Source organism: Salvelinus fontinalis, chromosome 7 (genome assembly GCF_029448725.1).
Source record: "Salvelinus fontinalis isolate EN_2023a chromosome 7, ASM2944872v1, whole genome shotgun sequence".
In the NCBI taxonomy this organism is placed as follows: Eukaryota; Metazoa; Chordata; class Actinopteri; order Salmoniformes; family Salmonidae; genus Salvelinus; species Salvelinus fontinalis.
Window position 1 is genome coordinate 20,638,113 of NC_074671.1, and position 22,064 is coordinate 20,660,176.

General features: G+C 44.9%; 1 protein-coding gene across 1 annotated transcript in view; it reads left to right on the forward strand.

The window, feature by feature from the left end:
- scn5lab (sodium channel, voltage gated, type V-like, alpha b) overlaps window positions 1-22,064 on the forward strand; it is a 186,185-nt gene that overhangs the window by 123,562 nt on the left and 40,559 nt on the right. The window contains exons 17-18 of the mRNA XM_055928636.1: window positions 12,955-13,095; window positions 13,363-13,698. Coding sequence (XP_055784611.1) covers window positions 12,955-13,095; window positions 13,363-13,698 — 477 coding nt within the window. The remainder of the gene's footprint in view (window positions 1-12,954; window positions 13,096-13,362; window positions 13,699-22,064) is intronic.

Sequence of the window (22,064 nt, forward strand, 5' to 3'; positions counted from 1 at the left end):
TGCAATCTCTATTTCACTCAACACTGCCCTTTCCGACCTGGACAAAAGGAACACCTATGTGAGAATGCTATTCATTGACTACAGCTCAGAGTTCAACACCATAGTGCCCTCAAACCTCATCACTAAGCTGAGAACTCTGGCACTAAACACCACCCTCTGCAACTGGATCCTGGAATTCCTGGCAGGCCGCCCCCAGGTGGTAAGAGTAAAACACATCCGCCATGCTGATCCTCAACACGGGGGCCCCTCAGGGGTGCGTGCTCAGTCCCCTCCTGTACTCCCTGTTCACTTATGACTGGCATGACCAGGCATGACTCCAACACCATCAAGTTTGCCGATCACAGACAACGATGAGACAGCCTATAGGGAGGAGGTCAGAGACCTAGTCATGTGGTGCCAGGACAACAACCTCTCCCTCAACGTGATCAAGACAAAGGAGATGATTGTGGACTACAGGAAAAGGAGGACTGAGCATGCCCCCATTCTCATCGACGGGGCTGTAGTGGAACAGGTTGAGAGCTTCAAGTTCCTTGGTGTCCACATCACCAACAAACTATCATGGTCCATACACACTAAGACAGTCGTGAAGAGGGCACGACAAAGCCGATTCCCTCTCAGGAGACTTAAAATATTTGGCATCGGTCCTCAGATCCTCAAAAGGTTATACAGCTGCACCATCGCGAGCATCCTGACTGGTTGCATCACCGCCTGGCTGTGGCAACTGCTTGGCCTCTGACCGGAAGGCACTACAGAGGGTGGTACATACAGCCCAGTACATCACTGGGGCCAAGCTTCCTGCCATCCAGCACCTCTGTATCAGGCGGTGTCAGAGGAAGGCCCTAAAAATTGTCCAATACTGTAGCCACCCTAATCATAGACTGTTCTCTCTGCTACCGCATGGCAAGCGGTACCGGAGCACCAAGTCGAGGTCCAACGGGCTTTTTAACAGCTTCTACCCCCAAGCCATAAGACTCCTGAACAGCTAATCATAGTGCTACCCAGAACCCTATTTTACGCTGCTGCTACTCTCTGTGTATAATCTATGCATAGTCACTTTAACTCTACCTACATGTACATATAACCTCAACTAACCGGTGCCCCCGCATATTGACTCTATACCGGTACCCCCTGTATATAGACTCGTTTGTTATTTTACTGTTGCTGTTTAATTATTTGTTACTTTTATTTTATATTTTATATTTTGATTTGGAAGAGGGTTAGTGAGCTTTAGCTTGGTAGCTTGTTACTCAATGGATGGCCAATTCTGAGAAACATTGATACAACAGAAAGATACAAGTCATAAGTCTTTATAGTCTGACAACCTTAATTATTCTGCCTTGGTATATATCAGGGTTATTTAAGGTCTTCCTAATATATCTTTCTAATATGATCCAGTCAAAGTGTTTTGTGGTCGGTAAGCATGACTGCACACTGTGATGAGCGATTTAGTTCAGGTTATATTTATGCTGCCCTGGGTCTCAGAGAGGAAAGCAGACATGCCCTGGTTCTCAGAGCGGGAAGCAGACAGGCCCTGGGTCTCAGAGAGAGAAGCAGACAGGCCCTAGGTTTCAGAGAAGGAAGCAGACAGGCCCTGGGTCGCAGAGAAGGAAGCAGGGAGGACCTGGGTCTCAGAGAGGGAAGCAGACAGGCCCTAGGTCTCAGAGAGGGAAGAATAGAGGTCCTGGGTCTCAGAGAGCGTAGCAGGCAGGCAGGCATGGGCTACACTCTTAGAAAGATATGGTCTCCCCATAGGAGAACCCTTTGAAAAATCATTTTTGGTTCGAAGAAGAACTCTTTTAGTTCCTGGGAAACCCCTTTGGAACCCTTTCCACAGTGTTCTACCTGGAACCAGAAACGGTTCTACCCAAAAAGGGTTCTCCTTTTGGGACAGCCAAAGAACCCTCTTAGGTTCTAGATAGCACTTTTTTCTAATAGTGTTGACTGCTGCCTCCTTAGGGAGCTATGGGGTTACACTGCTGCCTTGTCGTTCAGGCCTCAGCACCTACAAGGCCCCAAAGGCTACCCCAACATATCTATTTTCTCTGTATTCTTGCCTAGTCCTGAGCTAACCTCTTCTGATGTATGGTCCTTGCTTGGTTCGTTCTGTTTCTTTGCCCCAATACAGCAAGTAAGTGGTTTGGTTTGAGCCCCAGTTTGTTGCTATACAGAATGTTTCAGGGTCTATATATACATGGGTCTATGTATTCATCTACCTGTAATCTGGAGCAGGTTAGCTAATTCAAACTTGTTTTGCGTCGGGCAGGGGCGGACTTGCCATCTGACATTTCTGGCAAATGCCAGATGGGCTGGTCCATTTTTAGCCAAAAAACTATTTAGTTTTTTGCAAAATTGTCATTATTTGGCTAATAATGGGGGCCTCAAGGGAAAAAATGGGCTGGTGTGTTAGAAATGCCTGGGACGATTACTGGTCCTAGTCCACCCCTGGCATCAGGGACCCATTTTGTGAAAGCAAATTCATCAGGGACCCCTCATAACATCAGAACACAACTCCTACTTAAAGGAAAATTCCACCCAAGAACTATCTTTTGGTATTTTCTTAATTAGTCCATTGTTGATGCATCATACTGGGATGATTTCTGCACTTTGAAAGTTACATATCTTGAAAACTTGATTGCTGCAAGCTTAACATTTTGGGACTATATTAACAATGGACTAATGAAATAAATACCAAAATATTGTTTTGAGGTGGAGTTTTCCTTTAAGAATGCCTGAAGAATAGTATACAATCAGTTTTACTATGACTTCTGCATTGTGAAGGCCCCTCTCAGAGATAATGTTTTTGCGGGTTTAAAGCTAATTCCGTGCAATTCTATACATTTGACGATGATGCAGAGAAAAACATTTGCAGTTTGAGAGCTTAAATTACAGTGTATTTATGTTCAAAACATTATTTCTGGGGAATACCATTGTGTATTACTGCTTTGGGAACTACTGATCGAGAGCAAATGCCGGACCCAATCGAAACTAATTGGTACAATCCGACTAAACGAGTTGGGCTCAGGTAGGATGGGACTTCCAACATTTTGTAATCCTTGATTGATGAATGCATCACAGTTTTCATGCCTTCCCCCGGTGAACTGTGAGGCTGTGTGGGTGTGCGTGTGCGGCAATTTTAGAGCGTTTGTGGGTTGAGGTCTTCATTTGGCGATATTGCCTCTGGTCTGGAACAGTGTCAGGGGTCCAAGGTTGCAGGCTGGAGAAAGGGAAGGGGCTCCGTTCATATTGAAAAGTTTCAGGTTTTAATTTGAAGTGCAGAAGTAGAGTGAAATGCCTTTCTTGCAAGATCTAAACCCAGCAATGCAGTTATCAATATCAATGTAGAACTAAAAATAATATAATGTACAACAAAAACGCACAAGAATTACAAATAAAAACTAAAGAAAGTAAGAACCTATATACAGGGTCAGTTACAATACCATATTTCCAATATGCAGGGATACTGGAGTGATGGGGTAGATATTTAAGGGGTAAGGGGACAAGGCATCAGGATATATGATAATCAGAGTAGCAGCAGTGTGTGTGTGTGTGTGTGTGTGTGTGTGTGTGTGTGTGTGTGTGTGTGTGTGTGTGTGTGTGTGTGTGTGTGTGTGTGTGTGTGTGTGTGTGTGTGTGTGTGTGTGTGTGTGTGTGTGTGTGTGTGTGTGTGTGTGTGTGTGTGTGCGTTTGCGTGTGCGTGTGTGGTGTCAGTATAAATATGTGTGCACGTTTTGTGTGTGTGTGAGAAAATGAAGTGTGTGTGTGCATTTGCATGTTGGAGTGTCAGTGTGTGTGAGTGTGTAGAGTTCTGTGAGAATGCATAGAGACAGTGCAAAAAATACAAGGGTCAATCGCTTGCCGTGAGAATCAAAGACAACAGTCTATGGCTTGGGTGGCTGGAGTCTAACAATTTTCCGAGGACTTCCTTTTACACCGCCTGATATAGAGGTCCTGGATGGCAGGGAACTCAACCCCAGTGAGTGCTGTTGCCATACCGAGCAGTGATGCAGCCAGTCAACATGCTCTTAATGGTGCAGCTGTATAACTTTTCAAGGATTTGAGGGACCATGCCAAACCTTTTCAACCTCCTGAGGGGGAAGAGGCACTGTAGCGCCTTCGTCACGACTGTGCGCGTGTGTGGACCATTTTAAGTCCTTAGTGATGTGGACACCGAGGAACTTGAACCTCCCAACCCTTTCCACTCCAGCCCTCTCAGTGACGATGGGGGCGTGCTCACCCTACCAGTTTCCTGTAGTCCACGATCAGCTCCTGGGTCTTACTGACGTTGAGGGAGAAGTTGTTATCCCGGGACCACACTAATATGCATGTAAATATATCATGGCTCAAAGTGGAGGAGAGATTGACTTCATCACTACTTGATTTTGTAAGAGATGTTAACATGCTGAATGCACCGAGGTGTCTGTTTAAATTACTATCACACAGCTTGGACACACATGCATACCCCACAAGATTATGGGACTATGGGAGGCGTACATGGGACTATGGGAGGTGTACATGGGACTATGGGAGGCGTACAGTACTACATAGAGCCATGACTACATGGAACTCTATACCACATCAGGTGGTATTTAAGCAGTAGAATCAGATACAAAAAACGGATAAAAATACACCTTATGGAACTGTGGGGACTGTGAAGAGACACACACACACACACACATACACAGACACACATACACATGATAAGACACACAGTCTACACACATACACATGGATTTTGTATTGTAGATATGAGTTAGTAGAGTAGTGGTCTGAGGGAACACACTTAACGTGTTGTGAAAAGTGTTATGAAAGGTAATGTCATGTAAAATGTTCAATTATATGGAACTGCCTTGATGTTGCTGGACCCCAGGAAGAGTAGCTGCTGCCTTGACAGGAACTAATGGGGATCCTTAATAAATACAAAAACACTGCCAGGTCACTGACCTCGTCCCTGTACACTTTCTCATCAGCAAACTTGATAATGGTGTTGGCATCGTGCGTGGCCACACAGTTGTGGGTAAACAGGGAGTACAGGAGGGGAGTAAGCAAAGCGCGCAGCCCTGTGGTGCCCCCGTGTTGAGAGTCAGCGTGGCAGACGTGATGTTATCTATCCTCACCACCTGGGGCCGGCCCGTCAGGAAGTCCAGGCTCCAGTTGCAGAGGGAGGTGTTCTGTCCCAAGGTCCTATGCTTTGTGACAAGCTTGAAGGGGACTATGGTGTTGAACGCTGAACTGTAGTCAATGAACAGCATTGTCACATAGGTGTTCCTGTTATCTACGTGGGGGAGGGCAGTGTGGAGTGAAATTGAGATTGCGTCTGGAGCTGTGTGCAAATTGGAGTGGGTCTGGGATGATGGAGTTGATGTGTGCCATAACCAGGCTTTCAAATTACTTAATGATTACAGATGTGAGTGCTACAGGGTTTTAGTCATTGTGCCATGAAGCCTTAGAGTTTTTGGGAACAGGAGTGATGGTGGTCAGCTTAAAACATGTGGGGATTACAAACTGGGACAAGGAGAGGTTAAAAATGGTTGTGAATAAGCCTGTTAGCTGATCTGCGCATTCTCTGAGAACACACCCTGGAATACCGTTCAGCCCTGTGGCCTTGTGAGTGTTGACCTGATTAAAGACTTTTCTCACGTCGGCATTTGAGATCACCAGTCCTCTGGGTCGGTGGGAGCCCTCTCGCACGGCACGGTGTTGTTATTGTCGAAGCGTGCATAAAATGCATTGAGTTCGTCTGGTAGAGAGGCATCGTTGGGCAGATCACAGCTGGGTCTTCCTCTATAATCCGTAATGGACTGTAGCCCCTGCCACATGCAGCAGGTGTCAGAGCCTTTGTAATATGATTCCACCTTATTCCTGTATTGTCCTTTTGCTAGTTTGATGACTCTGCGGAAGTCGTAGTGGGACTTCTTTTACTTGTTCCTGTCCTCAGCCGTAGCCTCAGGGATTTCTGTGATAGCCCTTTGATCAGTAGCCCTGTCCCAACCTCAGTGTTAATCCAGGGCTTTTGATTGGGAAAGCAGTGAACCTTCAATGTGGGGACAACGTCGGCGATGCATTTCCTAATGAAGCTGTGGATGTTGACTGTTAAAGGTGATTTATTCTAAACGCTGGGTTTAATCCTTTACACAGGCCTTGGCTCGGAAAGGCAAAAACCTGGTTGTTGTTGCTGTTATGAGTGCAGTACCTTGACATGATGGGTGGGATGTTGGTTGTGTGTGTGTGTGTGTGTGTGTGTGTGTGTGTGTGTGTGTGTGTGTGTGTGTGTGTGTGTGTGTGTGTGTGTGTGTGTGTGTGTGTGTGTGTGTGTCATACAAAATTACACAAACACCCCCCCCCCCCCACACACACACACACCCACACCAGCACTGCAGGAGAATCCAAAAACATGTAAATGAATCCATTGGATACACGACGCACCAGTCCCAACGTTGAGCGGCAGATTTTCTCAGGGAAGGGATTTTGTTATTGACCTAGTGGCACAGTTTATTCTGGTCCCTTATGCCACGAGGTGATGTTCACCACCAAGGATGTGGTGACATTGACCTGTCATTGACCTGGCATTGACCTGTCATTGACCTGGCTACATGTGATAAAATATGTCACTGCTGTAATAGCAGAGTTGACGCCAAAACATGAATTCCCCCCGGTTTCTAATTGATTTGCTGCCTTTTATGTTTTTAGAAATGACACCATAACGTGGTAGACTGCTAATGGTTTGACTGATGTTATGTCAGAGAAAAATATTGGCCACAGCATGGTAAAAGCCCTCAAGTGAAAGGTCAAATGCAAATTGGTAAAAATAATCTATAATATCTGCATGTGTGTGTGTGTGTGTGTGTGTGTGTGTATGTGTGTGTGTGTGTGTGTGTGTGTGTGTGTGTGTGTGTGTGTGTGTGTGTGTGTGTGTGTGTGTGTGTGTGTGTGTGTGTGTGTGTGTGTGTGTGTGTGTGTGTGTGTGTGTGTGTGTGCGCACGTACAGTATACAGTGTACTATATATATGCCTTTTTATGTATTTTTATGTGCGTGTAAATCCCATTCTACATGAAGCACCTGTACAAGGCCCAGTACGGTGCATTCGGAAAATATTCAGACCGCTTGACTTTTTCCACATTTTGTTACGTTACAGCCTTATTCTAAAATGGAAAAAAAAAAAAAAATCCTCGTCAATCTACACACAATACCCCATAATGACAATGCAAAAACGGATTTTTGGATAATTATGCAAATGTATTAAAAATACAAATGAAATATTACATTTACATAAGTAATCAGACCCTTTACTCAGTACTTTATTGATGCACCTTTGGCAGCGATTACAGGGTATGACACTACAATCTTGGCACACCTGTATTTGGGGAGTTTCTTCCATTCTTCTCTGTTGCACAGCTATTTTCAAGTCTCTCCAGAGATGTTCGATCGGGTTCAAGTTCGGGCTCTGGCTGAGCCACTCAAGGACATTCAGAGACTTGTCCCGAAGCCACTCCTGCGTTGTCTTGCTGTGTGTTTAGGATCGTTGTCCTGTTGGAAGGTGAAACTTTGCCCCAGTCTGAGGTCCTGAGCGCTCTGGAGCAGGATTTCATCAAGGATCTCTCTGTACTTTGCTCCATTCATCTTTCCCTTGATCCTGACTGGTCTCCCAGTCCCTGCCGCTGAAAAACATCCCCACAGCATGATGCTGCCACCACCATTCTTCACCGTAGGGATGGTGCTAGGTTTCCTCCAGATGTGATGCTTGGCATTCAGGCCATCTTGGTTTCACAGACCAGAAAATCTTGTTTATCATTGTCTGAGAGTCTTTAGGTGCCTTTTGGCAAATTCTAAGTGGGCTGTGATGTGCCTTTTACTGAGGAGTGGCTTCTGTCTGGCCACTCTACCATAAAGGCCCGATTGGTGGAGTGCAGCAGAGATGGTTGTCCTACTGGAAGGTTCTCCCATCTCCACAGAGGAACTCTAGAACTCAGTCAGAGTGACCATCGGGTTCTTGGTCACCTCCCTGACCAAGGCACTTGTCCCCCAACTGCTCAGTTTGGCCGGGCGGCCAGCTCTAGGAAGAGTCTTGGTGGTTCCAAACTTCTTCCATTTAAGAATGATGGATGCCACTGTGTTCTTGGGGGCCTTCAATGCTGCCGACATTTTTGGTACCCTTCCCCAAATCTGTGCCTCGATACAATCCTGTCTCGGAGCTCTAAGGACAATTCCTTTGACCTCATGGCTTGGTTTTTACTCTGACATGCACTGTCAACTGTGGGACCTTATATAGACAGGTCTGGGCCTTTCCAAATAATGTCCAATCAATTGAATTTACCACAGGTGGAATCCAATGAAGTTGTAGAAACATCTCAAGGAGGATGTGAGCTCAGGGTCTGAATACTTATGTAAAGGAGGTATTTCTGTTTTTTATTGGTAAAATAATTCTATAAAATAATTCAAAATTCTAAAAACCTGTTTTCACTTCGTCATTATGGGGTATTGTGTGTAGATTGATGGGGGAAAATAAATTATTTAATCAATTTTAGAATAAGGCTGTAACGTAACACAATTTGTAAAAAGTCAAGGGGTCTGAACACTTTCCGAATGCACTGTATATTATGTAGCTCTCATAACATTATGCTTGGAGATACAGGAACAATAGCATACAGTCCAGTACTGTAGAATCCAGCAGACCTACTGCATCTACAGTATAACATCACATGTAATTAGACAGTTAGAGGAAGCCAGATTAACCATTTGATCTCGACTCAGTCATCTACCGTTATCTCGCCGTGGACACACCTCCCAGTCAATTTGGCTAAGAGCACCACACTTAGAATTATTAAAGAGCCAACAAGAGGGCCCTTACATGATTAACATAATTACAGCATAATTAAGTTAAAGAAAACACTGGGATGGAGGAAGTCTAACGAGAGATCTAAAGAAAAGGATTTTTCACCAAGACTGTGTGTGTGTGTGTGTGTGTGTGTGTGTGTGTGTGTGTGTGTGTGTGTGTGTGTGTGTGTGTGTGTGTGTGTGTGTGTGTGTGTGTGTGTGTGTGTGTGTGTGTGTGTTCGTGCACGTCTGCGTGGATACCACAAGAATATTAAAGGCAAAAAAAATGTGACCAACTGTGGACGTTTTGTTGGTCCCCACAAGGTCAAATGCTATTTCGAGGGGGTTTAGGGTTAAGGTTAGAATTAGTGTAAGGGTAAGGGTTAGGGTTAGGGGTTAAAGAAAATAGGATTTTGAATGGGATTGAATCGTATGTCCCCACAAGATTAGCTGCACAAGAATGTGTGTGTGTGTGTGTGTGTGTGTGTGTGTGTGTGCGTGCATGTGTGCGTGCGTGCGTGCGTGCGTGCGTGTGTCCATCCACACACGTTTGGCAATGAACAAGTGCTCCTCCTACAGGGGAAGCCAATATACTCTCTGTCATTAGCTGCATAGACAACTGATTGACTGACTGACTGACTTATCACCAGATAAAGAGCATCCCAAGGGAAGAAACTATCTATCCACAGGGTGTTTGTGAGTCCGTATTAATCCCATTCAGAATTCCACTGTACAATATATCCAGGAACCAAGTTGGCTGTACAGTCATTATTTTTCCCTATGGGCTATAGTAGCCACGCAATGGAAATTGATATTTAAATTAAATTTACACATTCAGCATAATAGCCAACATAGCATAGGTCTAGGAAATAGAATTGTCCACCACTATTTGAGCTATATGATTAACCTTCGTATTATCTTAAGGTTTAGCCTAGCGTTATAGCACTATACTGTATCTTAAATTATACTACCCATTGGTAACTCCTTAGTGGGGATTTCATTGTAACACCATTGGGATGGATGGAGGTTGGAGGAGGGGTGAGCCAGCCAACTACGCCACATATACATGCTACATTAACAACTGTAAGTGCTGTTATTGTGCAGTGGAAACCTCTAGGAGCAACAACGGCTCAGCCGCGAAGTGGTAGGCCACACAAGCTCACAAAATGGGACAGCCGAGTACTGAAGAACGTAGCGTGTAAATATCAAATACCAAATATGGTAAATACCATTGCAACATTCACTACCGAGTTCCAAACTGCCTCTGGAAGCAAAGTCAGCACAATAATTGTTCATCAGGAGCTTCATGAAATGGGTTACCATGGCCGAGCAGCCGAGCAGCTGCACACAAGCCTAAAATCGCCATGCGCAATGCCAAGCATCAGCTGGAGTGGTGTAAAGTTCGCATCCATTGGACTCTGGAGCAGTGGAAACGCAGTCTCTGGAGTGATCAACGGACGAATCTGGGTTTGGCGGATGCCAGGAAAATGCTACCTGCCCCAATGCATAGTGCCAACTGTAAAGTTTGGTGGCGGAGGAATAATAATCTGGGGCTGTTTTTCATGGTTTGGGCTAGGCACCTTGGTCCAGTGAAGGGAAATCTTAACACTACAGCACAATGAGATTCTAGATGATTCTGTGCTTTCAACTTTGTGGCAACAGTTTTGGGACGGCTTATTCCTGTTTCTGCGTGACAATGTCCCCGTGCACAAAGCGAGCTCCATACAGAAATGGTTTGTCGAGATTGGTGTGGAAGAACTTGACTGGCCTACACAGAGCCCTGACATCAACCCCATCAAACAACTTTGGAATGAATTGGAACGCCAATTGCGAGCCAGGCCTAATCGCCCAACATCAGTGTCCGACTTCACTAATACTCTTGTGGCTGAATAGAAGCAAATCCCCACAGCAATGTTCCAACATCTGGTGCAAAGCCTTCCCAGAAGAGTGGAGGCTGTTATAGCAGCAAAGGGGAGACCAACTCCATAATAATGCCCATGATTTTGGAATGAGATGTTCGACGAGCAGGTGTCCACATACTTTTGGCCATGTACTGTGTCATCATGCGAGGTGAGTGTTGTGATTTGACACACAATCATCTCACCAGTGTCATGCCCGCTAACATGCAACTCATGGTTGACGCAAGAGTCCGCATCGACCATAAACAGTCTATGTTATACTATTGAGTTATTTGTGCTATTGTGGGATGATACATGAGGTGTTGTGATGTGTCTCCTGTAGGTTGTCTTGAAATGGGGGAGTGTCGTGTGTAGATTTGCATGCTCGTCATTTTTGAAGGTCAACCTTAGCCTGCAAACTTAAAAGAGAACGTTCTAAAATGTTCAACATCAAATTGATCATCTCCAGCACCACTGCAACGTCAACATATGTGAAAACAGCAGGTTTAATTGTTTCAAAATAACAATAGAAGGAGCCACTGATGACATCATCGAGTGTGCATCATGTGATTTTAAACAGCTATGGCAAGCAGGCAAAGGTTAGTAAGTAAGTAAAGCCCAGTCCCAAAAATCTGAGTGCACCCTCAGACACAATCTGAGTGCACCCTCAGACACCTCTTCTTGATATCAAACAATTGAATGAAGTGGGTTATTCAGTGGACTCCATGTTGTTTTGCTCTCTCACTCTCTGAGATGGCAGCATGGCATGGTGGTGTGTTTGTAGGACAAGTGTAGCGGGGCAGAAAATAGAAAAGCCAGACACCTAATTACACCTGTCGCAGCGGGCACCAAGTGTGGCGAGACCGGCACAGGAGGTCCAGGGCTGTGTCGCCTCCAACTCCCATCCTCAAACACACACATGCACACACATACATGCACGCATGCACACATACACACATACACTTATGGTTTGTTCCCCTGGGTAATATGGGGACACGCTAGACACTCCCACATAACATGTTTTTTTCCCTTTGCCAAAAGTAGTGTGAAATCTCAGAACCATAGAACATTGTCCATGTTGATTGACGCTGGCTGCAAAGATATAATACATGGATGGTTACCAAGAAACGGATGAATGACATGACAATTCATTGATTTGGATTGATTTGATTGATGCGTTGGTACAACACCAATAAGCCTTTGGAGAAACACAGAGAGAACAGTCTCAGGTAAACCCAAAACATGCATTTTTGGTCTAGGATGTTTCGTTATTATAGGCACTATTAAATCACTGTGTTTCATTTATGAAGCTTGTGTTAGGATGTGGGGGCAAAAAATTGAAATTTGACTACAAAATGGTGTTTGTAGTCATTACACGATGGTAATGAAATTCCATCATGAAACTTTTTTTCGTGCGTGGTTGACATTTACTAAACTGAGGAAAAGTGGCCCTGTGTCTAAGGGGCTATGGTTGCCATGTGCAAATTCAGGCAGGCACGCAAGCATGGAGGCACGCGGACAGATTGCCCCCCACCCCCCCCCACACACACACACACACACACACAAACACACACACACACACACACTAAACACACACTAAACACACACACACACACACTAAACACACACAGCCCTACAGCCCAGAGGAGCAGGTTCTCTTGTTTAACATGGACATGGAGAGCTTCTGTTCCCGTTGGAGGCTGACATTTAAAACCAGGCCCAAATCACACCTGCTGTTTACATTCCTAGTGTTACACATCAGGGCCCTTCTCCGTCCACACTCTGCCGCTTACAGGAACCAGACCTGCAGGCTAGCTTTTTATAGCTATTTGATCTATCAGTCTGGTTTACTGTAAGATGTTGTTTGTCACTAACTTTTGAATCAATGTGAAAGTAATAACATCTTAATTGTCCAATAAAGCTTTATTAAAACTCCTCTCCTTCTCTCCCACTCCCAGGTGCTGAACCTCAGCTTGTCCAACAAGGCTTTATTAAAACTCCTCTCCTTCTCTCCCACTCCCAGGTGCTGAACCTCAGCTTGTCCAACAAGGCTTTATTAAAACTCCTCTCCTTCTCTCCCACTCCCAGGTGCTGAACCTCAGCTTGTCCAACAAGGCTTTATTAAAACTCCTCTCCTTCTCTCCCACTCCCAGATGCTGAACCTCAGCTTGTCCAACAAGGCTTTATTAAAACTCCTTCCACTCTCTCCTCCCAGGCTTTATTAACACACCTCTCCCTCTCCAGGTGCTCAACCTTTTCCTAGCCTTGCTGCTTAGCTCGTTCAGCTCGGACAACCTCTCGGCGCCCGACGACGATGGCGAGATGAACAACCTACAGATTGCCATTGGCCGCATCAAAAGCGGCATGGGCTGGCTCCGAAGCCAGGTTGGTTAGGCACTTGATTTTAAACAGCTATTCATTGTTTAATTACATTTTCATTCTCTACTTTATTTTGACTATTTAGCATAGACAATTACATATATTCAAAATAAGATACAGCATGAAATGTAGTATGGGCTATGAGTAAAAATTAAACAACCAATATAAACCAAACAACCAATATCAACCAAACAAACAAATTAATCACAAAACCCCCAAAAATAACATGCAAAAAAGTGAATCTTCTAAACGCAGTTTATTTCTTCATTGCAGATCTGCGACTTCTTCAACGGCAACTTCAAGCGGCGGCGGCAGAAGAGCAAAGAAGCCGAGGCCATGCTGAAGCTCAAGAGGCTGAGCCACAGTGCTCCGCTTGGCGAGGTGGGCAACGGGACAGTGGTGGCGGTGGCGGGAGGGATCGGACGCCACGGGGAGAAGATTATGGTCCCGGAGGTGGACGACAGCTACATGACCAACCCCAACCTGACCATCAGCGTGCCCATCGCTCCTGGCGAGTCGGACGTGGAGTTCCCCGAGGACGAGGATGAGGAGGAAGAGGGGGAGAGCGAGAGCTCAGAGGAGGAGGAGGAGGAGGAGGAGAGCAAGCAGGTAGGATAGGAGTTTGGGTTGGTGGAAGTGAAGCGTACCGATATGGAAGTCTATATCGATATCAGTTGCATTTTTGTGATACAAGCCATTAATGGGCCACTGTAATATATCAGATATTGTTATCCCCAAACATGAAATCAAATTCAATTTTATTAGTCACATACACGTGTTTAGAAGATGATATTGCAGGTGTATTGAAATGCTTATATTTCTCGCTCCAACAGTGCAGTAATATCTAACATGTAATATCTAATAATTCCACAACAATAGACACAATATACACAAATCTAAAGTAAAGGAATGGAATTAAGAATATATAAATATTTGGGCGAGAAATGTCAGAGCGGCATAGACTAAGATACAGTAGAATAGGATATAATATAGTATACAGTAATCCCTCGTTTATCGCAGGGGTTACGTTCCGAAAATGACCCGCGATAAGTGAAATCCGCGAAATAGATTATTATTTTTTTTTTACAATTAGCAACTATAGGTAGCATCTTCCGCCGTTTGGGCCCATCCGCAGGTGCTTTTGTCGGTCCAGGCCGTTTCGTCGACATTATGGGTTTAGGAGATGTTCGAAATTACAAGATAATTTGGCCAACTTAATGTAAATTTGCCAAGCTGTTTTATGTACGTACACATAACTGCACGAGACGACAAAATGATAGCACAATTCGTAGCATGTTTTGATACAAGAAGCGGGAGTGAGTTTTTAGCGAATCAGAATGCAGAGCACAATGCACCAAAAAAAAAAAAAAAGCATTATGAAAATCCGCGAAATAGCGAATCCGCGATAAGTGAACCGCGAAGTGGCGAGGGATCACTGTATACATATGAGATGAGTAATGCAAAACATGTAAACATTATTAAAGTGACTAATGTTCCATTATTAAAGTGGCCAGTGATTTCAAGACTATGTATATAGGGCAGCAGCCTCTAATGTGCTAATGATGGCTATTTAACAGTCTGATGGCCTTGAGATAGAAGATGTTTTTCAGTTTCTCAGTCCCAGCTTTGATGCACCTGTACTGACCACGCCTTCTGGATGAAAGTGGGGTGAACAGGCAGTGGCTCAAGTGGTTGTTGTCCTTGTTGATCTTTTTGGCCTTCCTGTGAAATCGGGTGCTGTCGGTGCTCTGGAAGGCAGGTAGTTTGCCCCCAGTGATGCGTTGGGCAGACCGCACCACCCTCTGGAGAGCCCTGCGGTTGTGGGCAGTGCAGTTGCCGTACAGGTGGTGAAACAGCCCGACAGGATGCTTTCAATTGTGCATCTGTAAAAGTTTGTGAGGGTTTTAGGTGCCAAGACAAATTTCACCTTCTTCACCACACTGTCTGTGTGGTTGGCCAATTTCAGTTTGTCAGTGATGTGTATGCCGAGGAACTTGAAGCTTTCCACCTTCTCCACTGCGATCCCGTCTATGTGGATAGGGGGGTGCTCCCTCTGCTGTTTCTTGAAGTCCACGATCAGCTCCTTTGTTTTGTTGACGTTGGGTGAGAGGTTATTTTCCTGGCACCACACTCCCAGGGCCCTCACCTCCTCCCTGTAGCCTATCTCATCATTGTTGGTAATCAGGCCTACTACTGTTGTGTCGTCTGCAAACGTGATGATTGAGTTGGAGGCGTGCATGTCCACGCAGTCATGGGTGAACAGGGAGTACAGCAGGGGGCTGAGCACGCATCGTTGTGGGGCCCCAGTGTTGAGGATCAGTGAAGTGGAGGTGTTGTTTCCTACCTTCACCACCTGGGGGTGGCCAGTCAGGAAGTACAGGACCCAGTTGCACAGGGCGGGGTTCAGACCCAGGGTCTCGAGCTTAATGATGAGCTTGGTGTTGAATGCTGAGCTGTAGTCAATGAACAGCATTCTTACATAGGTATTCCTCTTGTCCAGATGGGATAGGGCAGTGTACAGTGCGATGGCGATTGCATCGTCTGTGGATCTATTGGGGCGGTAAGCAAATTAAAGTGACTACTCTCTCAAAGCACTTCATGATGACAGAAAAGAGTGCTGCTGGGCGATAGTCATTTAGTTCAGTTACTTTTGCTTTTGGGGTACATGAACAATAGTGGATATCTTGAAGCATGTGGGGAGAGCAGACTGGGATAGGGAAAGATTTAATATGTCCGTAAACACTACAGTCAACTGGTCTGCGCATGCTTTCAAGGACGCGGCTAGGGATACTGTCTGGGCCGGCAGCCTTGCGAGGGTTAACACGCTTAAATGTCTTACTCACGTCGGCCACGGAGAAGGAGAGCCCACAGTCCTTGGTAGCGGTCCGCGTCGGTGGCAATGTGTTAACCTCAAAGTGGGCGAAGAAGGTGTTTTGCTTGTTCGGAAGCAAGATGTCGGTGTCTGCGACAGAGGGAATAACTACACTGTTTGCATTCTGCCATATTCCCAGTTACCTTGCCTTGGTTAAATGCGATGGTTCGCGCTTTCGCGCTTTCAGTTTTGCGCGAATGCTGGCATCTATCCATTGTTTCTGGTTAGGGTAGGTACATCTCCTATACACTTCCTGGTAAACTCAGTCACCGGATCAGTGTATTCGTCAATGTTATTCTCGGAGGCTACCCGAAACATATCCCAGTCCGTGTAATCAAAACAATCTTGAAGCGTGGATTCCGATTGGTCAGACCAGCGTTGAATAGTCCTTAGCACGGGTACTTCGTGTTTGAGTTTCTGCCTATAGGAAGGGAGTAGAAAAATGGAGTCGTTACATCATAGAGGCTAATATTTTCTACTTGAATTAGTGATTGACTTCAGACGGCAGACTGCTGCTAGGTACGGAAATATGACAGAGTTGGTCTTGTCTCACACTGTAGGCATTGCCATGTGTGCTTGTCTCCCTCATGTTAGAACTGTGATGTTCATTGTGTCTACTAAATGTGGGTCAGATGTATGAGTTCTTCTAGTCTTCTGGTCCACCCTCCCTTTTCTCTCCTCTCTCTCTCTCCCCCCTCATCTTTTCTCTCTCTCTCTCTCCCCCTCATCTTTTCTCTCTCTCTCTCTCTCTCTCTCTCTCTCTCTCTCTCTCTCTCTCTCTCTCTCTCTCTCTCCACCCTCCTCTCTCTCTCATTCCATCCCTCTCCCTCTCTCTCTGTCTGAAGTGAGCTGCTCCATGCCCACGCACAAAGGCTATTTTCATGCCCTGTTTTGTGTTCTCACTTCCTCCAGAGCAATTTGGCCCTGAGCGGAAACTTCCCAAAATGGATGCCCTGTCCAATTTTACACCTTGTAAAGATTTATACTAGTATTTCTGTAGTTGGGTACTTCTTCCATTTGGTAACAATGGCCCCGTATATTGCCGCCCAATCAGGAATATGGAATAAGAACCTTGAGGGCAAAGTGAATTTTGTTGCCTGCATTTGTCTTTCACCTAACTGTCTCTTTGTCTGCATCCATTAAAATGGGTTGAATTGAACTGAGCGAGATTGTGGCCCATTACCTTGTTGTCTGGGGGTTAGGGTTAGTTTCAAAGTTTAATTTATGTTGATAAGGAGACGTGAAATGAGCCAGGCTTCTTGAATAAATATAAAACTTTGTTAAAGTTGAAAAGGTTGGGAGCTGGGAGAAGGATATCGGGCTTGGCACACCACTACGTGGTTTGCAAACGTTTAATGGAACATTTTGCAAATGTTTATGGAAACCTGATACAGCATTCTCAACATGTATGGAACAGGTTGTTAATATACACTGCTCAAAAAAATAAAGGGAACACTTAAACAACACAATGTAACTCCAAGTCAATCACACTTCTGTGAAATCAAACTGTCCACTTAGGAAGCAACACTGATTGACAATAAATTTCACATGCTGTTGTGCAAATGGAATAGACAAAAGGTGGAAATTATAGGCAATTAGCAAGACACCCCCAAAAAAGGAGTGATTCTGCAGGTGGTGACCACAGACCACTTCTCAGTTCCTATGCTTCCTGGCTGATGTTTTGGTCACTTTGAATGCTGGCGGTGCTCTCACTCTAGTGGTAGCATGAGACGGAGTCTACAACCCACACAAGTGGTTCAGGTAGTGCAGTTCATCCAGGATGGCACATCAATGCGAGCTGTGGCAAAAAGGTTTGCTGTGTCTGTCAGCGTAGTGTCCAGAGCATGGAGGCGCTACCAGGAGACAGGCCAGTACATCAGGAGACGTGGAGGAGGCCGTAGGAGGGCAACAACCCAGCAGCAGGACCGCTACCTCCGCCTTTGTGCAAGGAGGTGCACTGCCAGCGCCCTGCAAAATGACCTCCAGCAGGCCACAAATGTGCATGTGTCTGCTCAAACGGTCAGAAACAGACTCCATGAGGGTGTGAGACCATATGTGAGACCTTGTGAGACCATATGCTGACACATGCACATTTGTGGCCTGCTGGAGGTCATTTTGCAGGGCGCTGAAATTTATTGTCAATCAGTGTTGCTTCCTAAGAGGACAGTTTGATTTCACAGAAGTGTGATTGACTTGGAGTTACATTGTGTTGTTTAAGTGTTCCCTTTATTTTTTTGAGCAATGTATATACACTACCGTTCAAAAGTTTGGGGCTACTTATAAATGTCCTTGTTTTGAAAGAAAAGCACATTTTTTGTCCAATAAAATAGCGTTAAATTGATCAGAAATATAGTGTAGACATTGTTAATGTTGTAAATTACTATTGTGGCTGGAAACGCCTGATCTTAAATGGAATATCTACATAGGCGTACAGAGGCCCATTATCAGCAGCCATCACTCCTGTGTTCCAATGGCACGTTGTGTTAGCTAATCCAAGTTTATCATTTTAAAAGGCTAATTGATCATTGGAAAACCGTTTTGCAATTATGTTAGCACAGCTGAAAACTGTTGTGCTGATTAAAGAAGCAATAAAACTGGCCTTCTTTAGACTATTTGAGTATCTGGAGCATCAGCATTTGTGGGTTCAGGCTAAAAATGCCCAGAAACAAAGCTCTTTCTTCTGAGACTCGTCAGTCTATTCTTGTTCTGAGAAATGAAGGCTATTCCATGCGAGATATTGCCAAGAAACTGAAGATCTCGTACGATGCTGTGTACTACTCCCTTCACAGAACAGAGCAAACTGGCTCTAACCAGAATAGAAAGAGGATGCTGGCCTTCTAGGCAGAGTTGCAAAGAAAAAGCCATATCTCAGACTGGCCAATAAAATGAAAAGATTAAGATGGGCAAAAGAACACAGACACTGAACAGAGGAACTCTACCTAGAAGGCAAGCATCCCGGAGTCGCCTCTTTACTGTTGAGTTGAGACTGGTGTTTTGCGGGTGCTATTTAATGAAGCTGCCAGTTGAGGACTTGTGAGGCGTCTGTTTCTCAAATTAGACACTCTAAAGTATTTGTCCTCTTGCTCAGTTGTGCACCGGGGTCTCCCACTCCTCTTTCTATTTTGCAGTTTTCGCACCAAAGGAGGTTCATCTCTAGGAGACAGAACGCGTCTCCTTCCTGAGCGATATGACGGCTGCATGGTCTCATGGTGTTTATACTTGTGTACTATTGTTTGTACAGATGAACGCTGTACCTTCAGGTGTTTGGAAATTGCTCCCAAGGATGAACCAGACTTGCGGAGGTCTACAATTTCTTTCTGAGGTCTTGGCTGATTTCTTTTGAATTCCCCATGATGTCAAACAAAGAGCCACTGAGTTTGAAGGTAGGCCTTGAAATACATCCACAGGTACACCTCCAATTGACTCAAATGGTGTCAATGATGCCTATCAGAAGCTTCTAAAGCCATGACATACTTTTCTGGAATTTTCCAAGCTGTTTAAAGGCACAGTCAACTTAGTATATGTTAACTTCTGACCCACTGGAATTGTGAAACACTGAATGATAAGTGAAATACTCTGTCTGTAAACAATTGTTGGAAAAATTACTTGTGTCATGCACAAAGTAGATATCCTCACCAACTTGCCAAAACTATAGTTTGTTAACAAGAAATGTGTGGAGTGGTTGAAAAACAAGTTTTAATGACTCCAACCTAAGTGTGTGTAAACTTCCGACTTCAACTGTATATATATATGTGTATGTATATATATATATAGAGAGAGAGAGAGAGAGAGGGGAAAAGCAGTTGTTTACATCTATTTTCTCTTCCGTTCTCTCTGCCTCCATTTGTCTCTCTCGCTCTCCCTCCATCCCTCTAAACAGAGCTGACTTATCTGTGTCGGTTTGTCTCTTTGCACACCTGTGCTCCAATTAGTTTTAAGAGAGCGGTCACGTCTTGCCCACCCGCTTTAATCTTACTATGCACCTGTCCTCTCACCGTCCCTTGTTCTCTCTTTCTCTCTTTTATCCCTTCACTTACTCCATCTCTATACACCTGCCTGCGCCCCAACTCTCTGGTTTTATCTTTATCCCTACAACTGTCTCTGACTCCTTCCACCCTCCATCTCTCTCTCTCTCTCTCTTGCTTTTTCTCTTTCTCTCTTTTCCCTCTTTTAAGACAACCTGTTATATGCATGTCACCCATGGAGGCTGTATCAGGTTTGCTGTAGCTCACTGTGTAGATAATCAGGAAGTACACGCAGGGTTCCCCAGCCAGTCTCCCGTACAGAGCAGGCATCTGCTTCTATCCAGCTAACCGTGGCCTCAGATGCATACCAGTTGCTATCCTTTATCAGGAAAAGGGCAGCGAGAGAGAACATTGCCCTGAAACATTAGTTAGCACCTAAAAGATAATTAGAACAATTCAAAACATTGGAAACCAGGCAACAGTAAACATGTTGTCCCCCACAAATCATTGGGCCAAATTCAGTTATCGTGTGTGACCACAGATTATCCATTATATTGACCAGATACTCTGACAATGCTAGCAGTGCTAGCTGTGCCACTAGAGATTCTGGGTCCAGGCTCTGTTGCAGCCGGCCACACAATTGGCCCAGCGTCGTCCGGGTTAGGGGAGGGTTTGGCCGGCAGGGATGTCCTTGTCCCATCGCGCACTAGTGACTCCTGTAGCGGGCCAGGCGCAGTGCACGTTGACACGGTCGCCAAGAGCCCTGTGTTTCCTCTAACACATTGGTGCGTCCGGGTTAAGTGGGCATTGTGTCAGGAAGCAGTTGGTTGGGTTGTGTTTCGGAGGACGCACGGCTCTCGACCTTCGCCTCTCCCTAGTCTGTATGGGAGTTGCAGCGATGAGACAAGACTGTAACTACCAATTCAATACCATACATTTGGGGAGAAAACAGGGTAAAATAAAAGTGAATAAATAAAAGAGAAAATGGAAGGCAGTTAGCCTGTACCAGTCTCTTTAGCTAATAATCTCCCTGTACTCCATATCATGCGCCAAAGAGACTGCCCTTTTCGCCATCTTCAAATATGAACATTCTATCATTAATGAGCTTGAGGAGAACAGAGGATTTGATCCTGATTCGATCACCCTCATTGCTATCATCCAATTGGAACTCGCTTTTTTCTCTCCACAGAACACAGTTGGTATCTGGTTGCTAAACAACCGTTTTTTGTTTGTCCAGATGAAAGTATTCATCTGGGGTGGCAGGTAGCCTAGCGGTTAGAACACTGGGCCAGTAACCAAAATGTTGTTAGTTCAAATCCCTAAGCTGACAAGGTAAAAACCTGTCATTTTGCCACTGAACAAGGCAGTTAAACCACTGTTCGTTCGGCCGTCATTGTAAATAAGAATTTGTTCTTAACTGACTTGCCTAGTTAAATAAAATAAAATAAAATTGCTAGCTCAGATATACATTCTCAAAGTAAATACAAATAAACTTTGATTTGATTTGATTGCATTTGTGTTTTTGGACAAAGTACCATTCTGACCGAGTTGTGCAGATTAATGTTAGATTTGTGTCACGTTCCTGACCTGTTTTCTGTTAGTTTTGTATGTGTTAGTTGGTCAGGACGTGAGTTTGGGTGGGCATTCTATGTTTTCTGTTTCTATGTTGGTTTAAGGGTTGCCTGGTATGGCTCTCAATTAGAGGCAGGTCTTTGGCGTTTCCTCTAATTGAGAGTCATATTTAGGTAGGTTGTTTCACAGTGTTCGTTGTGGGTGGTTGTCTCCTGTGTCAGTGTTTGTCGCGCCACACGGGACTGTATCGGTTTATGTAGTCTGTTTTCCTGTTCGTGAGTTCTTCGTGGTTTATGTAAGTTCCATGTCCAGGTCTGTCTACGTCGTTTGTTGTTTTGTAATTATCAAGTGTTCTTCGTGTGTTTAGTTTAGTTTTGTAAATAAAATTCATTATGTCATCATACCTCGCTGCAAATTGGTCTTCCGATCCCTCTCTCCTCTCCTCGTCTGAGGAGGAGGAAGAGTACGACAGTCGTTACAATTTAAAAAGAGCGAGCTTCCCCCGCGCTTTCGCCCGATGACGTAACGTTCAACTGGGCCAGCATAACATAGCATCAGTATACTAG